General features: G+C 30.9%; 1 protein-coding gene across 1 annotated transcript; it reads left to right on the top strand.

Annotated features, from left to right (window-relative positions):
- The first annotated feature begins 5,965 nt into the window (after positions 1 to 5,965).
- LOC125190714 (transcription factor bHLH62-like) lies at positions 5,966 to 7,969 on the top strand. The gene is made up of 8 exons (XM_048088087.1): positions 5,966 to 6,433; positions 6,584 to 6,751; positions 6,820 to 6,885; positions 6,968 to 7,036; positions 7,147 to 7,218; positions 7,302 to 7,451; positions 7,529 to 7,591; positions 7,691 to 7,969. The coding sequence occupies exons 1-8, from the start codon at positions 6,005 to 6,007 to the stop codon at positions 7,712 to 7,714; spliced, it is 1,041 nt and encodes a 346-aa protein (XP_047944044.1). The 5' UTR covers positions 5,966 to 6,004; the 3' UTR covers positions 7,715 to 7,969.
- Positions 7,970 to 13,770: the final 5,801 nt, after the last annotated feature.

Genomic DNA, 13,770 nt, shown 5'->3' on the forward strand with positions numbered 1-13,770 from the left:
AAAGCGAACGGAGGAATACTTGAAAAATAAAATAAAATTGAATGTGGTGCCCTTATCAGCAATGCAAAGTAGATATATGCACTTAGCTAATTTCAATCACCATTAATACTTATTTGGTTACATTTTGACCAATGGCATCCATATTTAATATACCCATCGAAGCTTTATACATTTTTAAATGATTAAATCCTACATTAAATATCACTTTTCATACACACATGTGTGTACAAATTAATATCTATATTCATATATTGTTATTAAATGCTAAAAAAGTTTATTTATCATTCCCAACTTGTATGATTTTACACAAAACAATCAACACGTCTATATACATTATTTTTCATCAAATATTCATTTTATTTTATTTTTCATCCAATAATACGTATGTATCTATGAAATTATGGGTTAGCTAGGGTTTTTAAAGGGTTTTGATATAGTAGTATAGTCAATAACGCGAAATTCATGATAAATATGGTAATTTAATTCACGAGGTCAGCAATATAATTGTTGATGTATCATAAATCCAAAAGTGCATATGTGTTTAAATAAATATTATTGGATAATACTATAGAGTTTGCACTTTCGAGAGCAATTTAATGCACCATGCCGGGTAGACATGCAAACTCCAATTTTGAGTTTATCTGTCACATTTTATAATTTTATTTATTTTTTCTTCAGTATGTTTATTTTTCAGCCCATAATAACTGAATTACACTGGTGCGTATGGGTATATTAAATATTATAAAATAAAAATTTAGTTAAATGTAATAGAAAAAGTCAATTTTGATCTTAAACAGTATACGAAAATACAAATTTAATCTAAAATATCCATTTTTTGAAAAATAGTTTATAATAAATGTAAATGTACTGAAGTAGTCATTTATTTTACGATCGCATCAAAAGGATCAACCCTAATTAGAGTGGATGTACATGACTTTATGATCAGCAAAAAAGGACCCTCGACAAGTCTTTTATTTGTTATGAGACTGTTTCTAAAAAGTAAATAATTTAGACCAAATTGTAGAACTAAAATTGATCTTTACTCTAAATTTTAATACTCATACTAGTATATACTAACACAATTTTAAAATTAGTTAGGAAAAACTATGAAGTGAAAATTATATACAATTTACACCACAAACTTTGATTTGCATGAAATTATACTCCGATGTGACAGTCAAAATTTGAGAAAGACATGATGTAAATCAAAATATTACATGTAAACGACCTAGTAATATTTTGATGTAATAATTGAACAACTTCATCATTTTCTCAATCGATTTTTAAAGTCATTGACTGAACCAATATTTAGCCAAATTTCTATGACAATTGGCCAACGAAAGAAATTTAGAATTTATCATCACCAAGATTACTTGCAAAATTCATGCATACGAACTTATATAATTATGATACATTATCACTCTTCCATCTTTTATAAAAGAACAATCTTGCATAATAATGATTGGACAAAGAAATAAAAGGCTTGGATCAATAATTTCTCTCTGACTATATATCTTCAATTCACCCTCAAATAAATTGTCATGATTGTATATATGTGGCTAGGGATAATGAATCCGTGACAAATTGGAATATTATTAAACTAGCTACATAACTTATATTTATGTATTCCGAATGTAGTATATGGAGATAAATTAATTATCATGTATCCTTGTCAGTACATTACTTGAAAATCGAAATGTACATTTATGGATTTATAATTAATAGGACACCTACAAAACTACTTGCGGATCTACGATAAAAAAACTAGTAAATGTAGACCGAGAAATTAAATTCGCTAATAACGAGATGTCTAACTAATAACAAATGAATCACAATCTAATATCGATGGTATCTCTAATTATCATATTTAATGAAGTATTTGGCTTTCATGACTTAACGAACCCGACTACCGAACCCGCGATTGCATATAATCCCAAATCAAAGCATATAAGTGGGTTTTTTATTTTCTGTTATTGGTGAAATGGGCCTAACATATTAATGTAGCACCTAAATTAAACTCTACCCACCTACCACCACCCCAACTTATCTAAAATTAGCATATCATATATAATTCACACATTATTTTCTTTTCTTTTCTTTTATATGACTATGAAAAATAACAATGATTCGTAACTGAATAAATTTATTTATGCAATTACTTGCAAGTTACACCAAAATAACCAAAACTAGATTCAATTTATAAAAATATTAAAAACTACTATTGATGAATTTTGATCACCGCACCGACGAAGCCACCGTAGAGTCAACAAGTTTTAGTTTGAATAAATAAAAGCAAGATGTAAATAGTCACACATTTAATATAAAAAATTTTACAAAAGAAAATTAACTAAGTAAATTTGTATTTCCCCTTTTGGCATGGGAATCCGACCAAACCCGATTTAGCCGGATACAGGTTAGAATTTATTACAATCATTGACCTGCACAAACACGTTAACGTTTTCTACTATGCCAAATAGTACTACTATTAAATAAATGTAAACATTTAAAATATTAAACAAGAAGTATGAGGGAGTAAATAAATAATCGGCTAACACACTTTTCAACGATAAATTTATTAGATTATTTTACCGCCACATTAGTCATTAAATGTTTTTATTTTTAAAAGTATATTAATTTAAATGAGAAATAAAAAGTTGTGGTAGTATTTTGAATGAGAAAGTTAATGATCTTTTCTTATGCTCAAATACTATTATGAAAGAGGATGATTTTGACTGAAATGAATTGGTAGCCATACAAATTTGGGACATTTAGCTAATTATATGAAAATTACTATAAAATTTTTGTCAAATTCTAATTTATCTTGCAACTATCGAATCTTAACAAAAATTCATGTAATTAGAAAATTTGTAATTGTCACAATGATTTTTTGAACAAATTTGATGTTGAGTTAGCGCATGCTTATACAATTTTGATGATGTAGATGAATAGCAGCACAACCGTCTATTAATGTGACGATACTAAAAACTAAGCAACATCATTTTAAGCTTATTAAACGACTATTACTCAACTTCATCCCTTCATTTTCTTTCTCTAATCTACACATTCCATCATGTTGATGTCTATATACATTTTTGGGTTTTCAACTTAGCCTCAAGTTTTCCAAATTTAGCTAAACGAGATAACTGAAAATATTTTAATTTTTATTTCGCGTCTAGTTTTTTAACCACCTTTGACTTTAACCTCAAGTGAGACAGCTTCTGTTGACTCCAATCATTGAGAAATATTAAAACAGAAACTGACCAATGAAATTAGTGGGCTGTGGCCGAATCAAAAGCTGCAAAAATTATGTGATTTTTCGAGGCCCAAATTTCTGCAGGCCACCTTCTAATAAATTATAGAAATATCTATAAATTTATTTTAATAAATAAAATCTCGAACTTCGAAATCAAATTATTCTTTTTCTACTTAATTTCAACTTTGATCTTGCCTTTGGCTAAACAAGAATGTACATTAGTATTAAACTAAAAAATGATTCTTGATTTTTAACTACTCTTAATAACGTAAGCATGTCGTCAAACATGATATAATGGAACTTACTATTTGCTACATGTATTATCAAATAAGGTTAATTAAATGCTGCAAAATTTTCATCAATTTGCTAATTTAATTCTATTTGTAATGATCATAATCTTGAATCTTGATACTTGATAATAGTATTTTTTTTTATACGAAAAGGATTGAGCTACTTTTTCCAACAATTCATATAAATGTAAAATTAGGTCATTTTCAAATGACACAATTACATTTCTATATACATATATAAGATTCTACAAAATCCATAAAGTAGAATTTTAATATCATGACAAAAGTCTCACAAACTGTTTGTTTTCTTTTTTTTTCTTTTTTCTAAATTATGTTTACCATCTATTTGCGTTATTAATTTTTGTAAAAAATATTTTATTCAAATTGCAGCTACCTATTTTGACACCCTGCCTCTGCATGATCCCAAACTAGATGGTAGTGTTTTATAATCAACAAAGTTACAAATTTTCCCAAATAGTCAAAAAATTATTTCTCCATCTTTTCCCTTAAAAGTTTTCACTTCATTCTTTAACTTTATTTTGTAATATGACACATCACAAATAAATTTAACCTTTTTCATCAACAAAGTTACAAAAGCAATCTTTGGGAAAGAGACCCTTTTAGAAATAAAATCACTAAAGTGTCAAATGTGCATATTATTTTTAAACCAACAAACTATAATAAAATAAAAGGTAGAAGTAGCACCCACAAATAGTGAAAGTATCAAAACGCAACATTCGTGATCCCTATGCACCAAGTTAGAAGCAATGCGTTTAAGAAAAATAAGATTACCAAAAAATTAATTGAAATCTTTCTCTTAATTTCCAATTAATATGTTCCAAATCATCTTTAAAAAGTGGTAATTTCAAGAAAGTGTGGAAAGTTTGGTGGTTTGACGTTGAAGGCCCGGCATTTAACCTTTCCTAGTTCTTCCACCGCTTTTAACGCCTGCAATGTTCACTCAAATTTCTAAATAAAAATAAACAAACTTATATAGTTTTTGAAAGTTAAGAGTACATATAAAACTTTTCCTAATCCACCTATTTTTCTTACTCCCTAGTGAGTATTCTATTTTAAAAGTTGAGAATATATATAAAACTTTTCCTAATCCACCTACTACTCACTCCATTCCATCTCAAGTGATTGACCGCATTTCGACACATGTGAGGAAATGATAATAAATATTTTAAGTGGAGAAAAAGTAAAGTAAGTCGGGAATAATATAAATACAATTCTCTTTAATATTATTCTCCTTTTACTTTCTTTCTTCCACTTTAATTGTTTCTTAGTATCATCTTCACAAAACAACGGCAAAAAAGAAATCAATTGCTTAAATTGGGACGGAGAGAGTATTATTTTCATGATTTGATAATTTTCGTATGTACGTGTTTGTCATGGTAATGAATAAGGTTGCAAAGCCAAACCATATCAACATTCAGAATAAAATCATTTTCAAAAGACTTTAAGTCTAATTGGGAGTTCGAAAAGAATTGTCACTTCTCATGCCTAAGCACGTGTAGTAGATATCGGTGCTTAGATTTCTCTTTCTCACTAGAAAAGATGAATGATGAGTGAATCTATATAAGAGTTTAAATCGATTATAAGAATCAATGAAGAGACATAATCACACTCGAGCTAGTTGGACCTTGTATGTTTCCCTCTCATCCTCGATGGGTTTGATCTAGTTGTTTTTTGCTTGCTATCTTTGCTTTGTTGATCTTTGATTATCAGTTTCTTGTCCATCTCTGGCTATGAATTTTGATTTCTAACTCATGCAAATCATATGCTTTTATTGTGCCTCTTTCTTTATATATGATGGAGTCAGCGGTTGATTATACGTCGTGTTGTTAGTAGATTGTTGTATTAATTTTTGTTGGATTTTATTCTTGAACTTTATAATTGTCTTTGCTTATTAATCTTTTGGTACGAACGACTTTACTTATTTGTGTACTAAAAATTAGTGATTGTAATTTGATAATTAAAAACACATAAAAATAAGGACAAGTATATGATATGGAGTATATATAAAAGGGAGGGACATAGAGTGAAAATATCTTATATACAACTAGTATCCAAGACTTGACTACTATTCAATCTAATTAATACTATTACTATATATATTCACTCGTATAAATATAAATACATAAAATTCTTTTTATGAGCTTGGTTTGTTTGTGCGTGTGTATATATGTGTTTTTCCATTATAATATAGAAAAGGTCAAAATAAGTATTTTCCATTTCTTCTATATAACTTCATCACCACCCTCCTTTCCCTTCCCTCCCCCTCAACCTTCCTCTTCCTTCCCAATCTCTCTCCCCACATACATAGTCTTTCAACAAGAAGAACATCAAGACTCCACATTCCTAAAGACCAAAAAAACTCAATCTTGGCCACCATTTTTTCCATTTGGGAATCAAAAGATTACATTTTTAATTCTTGGGCTCAAAAAATCTTGAAAAAATGGACAAAGACTACTTGATGAGCTCAGGCATCCCACCACCCCAACCACTCCACTTCGAAACCCCAATGCCAAATCCATGGAGCTCCGATCAATCCTTCTTCAACCCCAATTCCTCCCTAATCCACCAATTCCCTCATTTTGACTCATCTTGGACCTCAATTCCCTCCTCCACCGCCGCCGCCGCCGTCGCCCCGCCGCCCCTCGCCGCCGATCCGGGCTTCGCGGAGCGCGCCGCGAAATTCCCCCGCTTCGGCAGCCGCAGCCTCAACGGCCGCTCCTCGCCGCCGCCGCTGAAAAATTCCGGCGAACTCCCCGGCTCCGGCGGAGAATCCTCCGTCTCCGATCAGATTCCGGCGAAGGTGAATTCCCGGAAAAGAAAGGGGATTTCCAGAGGCAAGAGCAAAGAAGACAGATCGAATTCGGCAAAGGTTCGAATTCAACCCCATTTTATCAATCAATCAATCAAATTCAAAGAATGAAAGACTCAAAGATTCAATTTTTTGCCGAATTCAACTCTCATTTATCAATCAATCAATCAAATTCAAAGAATCAAAGCTTCAAAGATTCAATTTTTGTAGGAAGCCGCCGACGACGGGAGCTCAAAGCGATCGAAGCAATCGGAAAACTGCGAAAACGAGGAAGAATGTAATAAATCCGACCAAAAGCCGCCGGAGCCGCCGAAGGATTACATTCATGTCCGAGCCAGAAGAGGCCAAGCCACTGACAGCCATAGCTTAGCAGAAAGGGTAAAAAAAAACACCTTTTTCTTGTTTTTTTACATGATTTTGAAATTTAACTCAGTCTGATTTATCAGGTTAGGAGAGAGAAAATTAGTGAGAGAATGAAGCTGCTTCAAGATCTGGTACCAGGTTGCAATAAGGTTTGTACAAATTAAATTCAGATTTTGAGAAATTAAAAAAGGTTGATTAAAGATGTCATTTTGTGTAATGGGATTTTTTCAGGTGACCGGAAAAGCACTAATGCTTGATGAAATCATAAATTACGTCCAATCACTTCAGAGACAAGTCGAGGTGAAAAATAAATTGACCTCAAGTTATTACCAATCTTAAAATTGAAAAGCTGTCGGTGTCAGAAGATTAATTCTTGGCTAATTTTGTGTTTCTTTAATGTTTCTCAACAGTTCTTGTCAATGAAGTTGGCATCAGTGAATCCAGACCTCGATTTCAACATGGAAAACCTTCTCTCCAAAGATGTAATTTTTCTCATTTTCTCTCTCTTAATTGAACACCCAATTGTGGGAGAAATGATTTGATGGGTCCAATTTCGATTCCACAGATGTACCAGCATCAACAAATGTACCCTTTGGATTCCTCAATCTACCATAACCAGAATGTACAACACCAACAGCTGCAAGGTACAAGCATCTCAAGCGTGGAGCCTCTCCCTAGCATTGGACTAGATGGATTCTCTGAAAATTTACCCCAGGTAAAAAAGATTCTTCATTTCAAATTTTGGGATTAAAAAAGTTACCACATTTATGAATGTAATTATGTTTGATGCAGTTTCCAGCCTTCACTGAAGATGATCTGCACAGCATTGTCCAAATGGGATTCTCCAGAATTCTGGTAATTAATTAATTGTGGCAGTAAAAAAAATATTTACTATGTTGAAAAATGATGGCAAAAGGCAAAATTTTAATGTAATTTTTTTTACTTATTTTGCAGTTCAAAATCAAACATCAAATATGAAAGTGGAGCTATGACAGCTCACGATTCCAGCAGGAAGAAAAAAGGCTGTGCTGTAGATAAACTGAGATGAATTTTTAATCAATTTTTACAACCAATCCAAGAATCTTTTCTCTTTTTTGAGGGTTTTTGTTATTATTTACAAAATTATGTAATTCTATTTCATTTCCAGAGTAATGATGTAGTAATATATAGGATGTAATTAATTATTAATGATTATAGTTTCCGGGAAAATAAGAAATTCACAGCTCTTGCACTTTTTTCTTTCTCAATTGACTTTTGTTAATTTTATTGTGCTTTGTGTTTCAATCAATCTTGTACTTTTAATTATGTTTTATTGTCAAATTGTGCAGTAATCAAATCAAAAAAAAATTCTGGTGGTTATGATTGTTACTTATGTTGTAACCAGCTGTCAGGAAGGGAACACTTTTATTAATTTATCTATTTATCATATTTCAAAGTCTTAAAATCAATAATAATGGTTCCAATTAATCTTTGGCTGTAATCAGTTATAATAAAATCAGGCACATTTCTAGGAGAGGGCCCTGCAATTTTCTACAGGTTAACCATAAACTTTAGAAGCTTCCCAATCCAACAAATAATTAAATAAATATATTTCCCACAATTATCAATATTTGTTTGTCTAATTTTTAAAAATTTATGTTCAATGAATTTACTTAGTGGAGAGAGAGGAGAGAGAATCCAGGTTGGCAAATGGTGAGATTCTGACTAAACCCAATGAATGAGGCACTAAAAGAAATTTGGATGATGAATAGTAATAAAATAGTGATGTTTACATTAAAAAATGAAGGAAAAGGAGGAAAAGGTTAAGTAGTGGTAGTTCATTTAGAGATTTTTTTAATATGGGGAGGTATGAAAAGATGCTCTTGAGAGATAGATTAATTAATTAATCATTTGATGAGAGGTGGTTAGTGAAAATAAAAAACATTTTTCAAAAAGATTTCTGCTTTGCAGCCTTTAGTTATAATATTAGGTGAGGGTTCCATTATTGATGACAGTGAGTTGATTATGTGAAAGATTCTTATTAAATGATCTCTTTTGCATATAAACGTTATTATACTAATTAATTAGTAGTTTATTAAAGGAGTTTTGGTTGATTATAGAGTTAGACCTGTCTCCTGGAAATAGTAAACAATACACCATCATGCTAGGAAATGTGAAATGGGAGTTAATTAATTTAAATTAGAATATTAGCATTAACTTTTAATATATATGCTTACATGGATTTTAACATTTTAAATATTTTATTGACGTTAGTAATTTTAAATATCACATAGAGAAATTAAAGCTCGGTTTGTTCTTTTATCCATATTCATCATAGTACTATTTTTCGTATAATATGTGGATACATAAAGAATGAGAGTGACTTCATATTTTGAATAGTTGATGAATTAATTGAATTTAAATGCAATAGTTAATGGTAATTAATAGCTTATGAATCCGGTCGTACCAAACCATTAACCTCATTTTAATCATCATTCAATTGCATCATCTAATAAGTTACAAGTTACATAACAATAAAATAAGAAAAAGGTGTATATTTCTCATTATTAAAAAAAGGTATTCTTTCTTTTTAGAGCACACTAATTCTCCAATGAACTATAATTTCGTCCAAAATAATTATAGTAGCAAGTTTAGATTTCAACTTCTAAGGTTGGAGGGCATTTTCAAGTGAAAATTTTAAGGTACACTTTTTAAATTTCTCAAATTACTACGAAAAATAAAATGGTGAAATGGAATTGTCTTCTACTTATAAACGTCCCCACAAATATTTGGTTACCTTTTTCTCTTGATTCAACAATATTTATTAAGCATATAGTACTTGATTTGTGTATCTAACTATAGTTTAGGTTAGATTTTTGCATCTATATATATTTGATATATATGGGTGGACATCATTAGAAATAGAGAGTACAAATATTTTTATTTATAATTAACCATAATGATTATGGAACAGCAAAGGGCTTATCAAATAATGGAGTCTTTTGTCTGATTACTATTTCTACAAACCACTTACACGACAAAATGTCGGCAGATTTTGTTTATAATAGTCATTTGCATTAAGCTGGATTAAAAGGTACTATTATGAATAATTATACTCTCTCGCATACTAAAAATTTAAAAGGTACTATTATGAATAATTATACTCTCTCTGTCGCTAGAAATGATTCGTATGTTTTAACGGGACGTTCCAAGTAAAGTGATGCATCGAACCCTTTTATATTTTCTGTTATTATCTTATCTTTCATACTTTATTCTTTCTTATCTCATATTTTATTCCATCTTATCTAGTTAACTTTTATATTCTCTGTTACTATATCAATTATCCATGCTTATCTCAACATACAATTCATCTTCATTTTTTTTATATAATTTAACATTGTAAATTTCAATAATTTCATATTATATGTTAAAAATTATATATGCATAATCCATCATTGCTTATACAGTTATTTGATAGATACGACCATAAGTTTAGTTAGATTTATACTATTCACGTACCATATCATTTTTAGTTATTTAGCGTGGGTTGAAACACCCACAATCCACTAGGCTGCACATACTCACTACTCAAGGGCCTTGCGAACGGACCGATTCCGGCCCAGAACTCTGCCATGTAAGAGCACCTCGATCCGTGCCGCCCCGTCCGACCCCAAATTCCCCAAAGACATATGAGTATAAATATAGTATGAGACTATGCGTTTATGTGTTAGCATTTTATTATAATCACTCAATGAAGCATTTGTATTACGTTTCCCTTTGTTTTTATCCCTTTCTTTTTCTAAGGGGTTTCTAAAAGCCCAGAAAGAACATAAAAAAAACATGACTTTGTTAAATTGTCTTAATTAATCTAAAATTTTCAGCTAATAAAGTAAAAAACTTCCGAAATCTCACAACAGAATGTACTTTGTTGGGAAAATTACACAAGGAAATTACAAATGAAGACTAGAAATACAATTTAATTGATAAGACGTTTTCTTTCTAACAAATAAATTGATGGTTCGAGTCATCGTTCTCATGACCCACATTGGAAGTATTAATAACTAAAAAACTAATAATTAAGTTATATGTCCTGAAAGTTATATTCAATGACAGGGCAAATTTAGATTTGCAAGGACGTCTTTCGCCCTTTCAACAACCAAATAGAGAGAGGGTCAAAATCTTGACCAAGAAACATGAATATAGAAAAAATTATTCTCATTTGTCAAGTTCGATGTATATATTAGATTAGGGGCAAATACATAATTTAATAAACGTATATCCCCAATAAAAGTCTCATTTTATTATTTTGGTATCTATGCCAATAGAAGTCTCATTCTACCTTTAAAAGAATATCACACATTCCATTAGTTTGATGCACTAATATTTTATTATACTCCCTCCGTCCCCCATTAGAAGTCACCTTTGATCGACAGCTTTTAAGAAATGTAAAGAAAAGGTGATTGAAAAAGTTAGTGGGATGTGTGATCTATTTTTTTATATTAGTTTTATAATAAAATGTGAGTGAATTGAGTTAGTGGAATATGAGACCTACTTACTATTTATAGTAAAAATGATGTGACTCTTAATTGGAGACGGATCGAAATAGAAAAGCGTGGCTCTTAATCGGGACGGAGGGATAATACCTAAAATATAAAAATGAGATTCACAATTCACTATTTTTTTAACAAATATTTCTTCATATTTCTTAACTCATTTCATAGAGGGGGAATATGTGCAAGGTTTGAGTGACATTTCAGCCTTAACGACAACTCGTCTGTTGATTCTTCCACATCAGCCGATTCAAATTTCCACTTAGTTCCATTCAAGCTTCGTCGTAAACATGGATAGATCATCATGGGTAAGATCTAGATAGTGACAATTGTTCTATGAAAGACTCGCTTTCCCTTCCGCTCTGGTGGGCTCCCTTAACCAAGCCACTAGCTACCTATGAGTCGCGGGTCACTTTTCAACGACAAGCAGTCAAAACCCCGACTCCCCCATTGCTTGTGACTCTACGTCTTCATGTCCTATTTCACTCCCCGAAAGCATTCCTTTCACCATTTTCTCACTGTATTATAGCTTCGCTATCGGTCACCTAAAAGTATCTAGTCTTGCAAAGTGGTCTTTGCCGATTCACAAGGGATTCCACATGCCCCAAAATTTCAATCCCTTTTCCTTTGTGGGATCAACATTTGAGATGTCGTTTTCCTTATGACAAAATTCTATGTGTTTGCCCACATTCTGCCTTAATCACAAATTGTGACATTCACTAATTCCTTTTGCAGGTATACAAGATGCATGCACTCATGAAATATCAACCAAAGTAAACATTATTTATCGATCATATTTTTATGTTACATCTCATATTTTATTTCGTTAGTACATGCACATGGTTTTCTGTAGTGACATCTGATCAGGAGCTTCACGAGAAATTTTCTTGTAATAGTCCCCACAAAAAATTGAAGAATAGTGCTATTATTATTGTTGTTGGGCTAATTAATAAGTTTGGTGAAAAATTTCTTAGTTGGATTAGAAAGGAAATGACATAAGTACTTGAGAAGCTTGATTTATATGACCAACTTCAATGAATATGCATCTTTTAACCCATGCCAAACACGAGGAAATTACATTCATGTATTTTTCAAAAACACACAATAGTCCGACCAATGCAACATAAATATTAGTAGATGCTACAACGGTTATGGCATTGACCTTTTTACTGTGTTCAATGTTGAGAGTATGGAGCCTGAAATGAAGTGAATTAGTCTACGCTCATGGCAATCCAATGTTTCTGGGCTTTTGTACATGTTCTTTTAGGCTCAATACGACTTGTTGTTACTAGAATTACGACTAGCTATATTGTCTATTAGTTGTTCTATCTTTGTAAATTGCATCCTAAAAATATAGATTGAAATTTCTGACTTGACATTGCATCTGACACACATCATATCGAACAAAATAAATAATTCATTTCTTTATTTGTTTATGTTCGTAATTACTTGCGCATTAATTTCCTAACATTTGGCTCGAATTGAGCTGAATAAAAGAATTACGACTAGCTAAATCTCTGCCACACAATTGAAACAAGATAATTATTAATATAAAAATATGCATGAAATTTAATATGGATGTGATCGTATCTCAAATGTGATTCACCAAAAATATACCGAAAAAAAATATTTTACAAAAATTACTACTACTAATTATGATGAAGCAAAACCTATAATGTACAAAGATGTCATACCCAAATCCTATTTGAAATGATGTTTCATCTTTGTTTTCTATTTCGATTTTTTTTGCCCTTTTAAAGTTTATATAGATTATTGTTGGTTAATTTTATCCCAATCTTTTTGTTGAAGGAAAATATCTTGTAAGCATAAAAAACTCGCATGTTGGGCCTTCAAATCTGATGTTTGGCCCATTTGAAAGGGTTTTTGTTATGCCCCAGATCGGTGCAGCCCATTGATTTTGGGCCATATATATGCAATAATTATTTTCTATAGAGAGAAACTTCACCAATTATATAAAGTTTATTATGAAGCGTAGATACATCAAATCTGTAATTAATCGTATTTATTACTTTAGTTAGTAAAAAAAAACTTATACTACACATTCGTCGTTAAATGGCTTAACAATCTCTCAATCAGTAATATATAATCTAATATTATCTACTAGTATATGGTACTAGAATAATTCAGCTTCTATTTATGTTATGTACTTTAATGTTTTGTTTTTCAATAATCCTCGTCGGATAATTTGGATGTTTTGGGTGGACGGGTTTTAAATTGTAATAAAAAATGGGTTGAAAAATTAGTGGAGCGTGGAGTCCTCTTTATAGTATATTAGTTTTATAATAAAATGTGAGTAGAAATGAGTTAGTGGAATATGGTTATTCACCAAAAATGTCTCCTCCGTCCCTTTAGAATTCGGTTTCCATTTTAGATTTTCCTTTAAATTGGTTGGAATATTCGTAAATGGTATTAGGCATTATAACTTTTATTCCAATTTTATTATAAAATAATATAAAAAAGAGGGTCCCCATTTAAATCTTTTTG

Source organism: Salvia hispanica, chromosome 5, assembly GCF_023119035.1.
Source record: "Salvia hispanica cultivar TCC Black 2014 chromosome 5, UniMelb_Shisp_WGS_1.0, whole genome shotgun sequence".
Taxonomy (NCBI): domain Eukaryota; kingdom Viridiplantae; phylum Streptophyta; class Magnoliopsida; order Lamiales; family Lamiaceae; genus Salvia; species Salvia hispanica.

Excerpts from the sequence above, each read along its gene's own strand:
- LOC125190714 (XM_048088087.1), top strand. The coding sequence starts at position 6,005 with ATGGACAAAGACTACTTGATGAGCTCAGGCATCCCACCACCCCAACCA. Across the intron at positions 7,037-7,146 it reads CACTTCAGAGACAAGTCGAG|TTCTTGTCAATGAAGTTGGC; the intron begins GTGAAAAATAAA and ends GTTTCTCAACAG. Across the intron at positions 7,452-7,528 it reads TCTCTGAAAATTTACCCCAG|TTTCCAGCCTTCACTGAAGA; the intron begins GTAAAAAAGATT and ends TGTTTGATGCAG.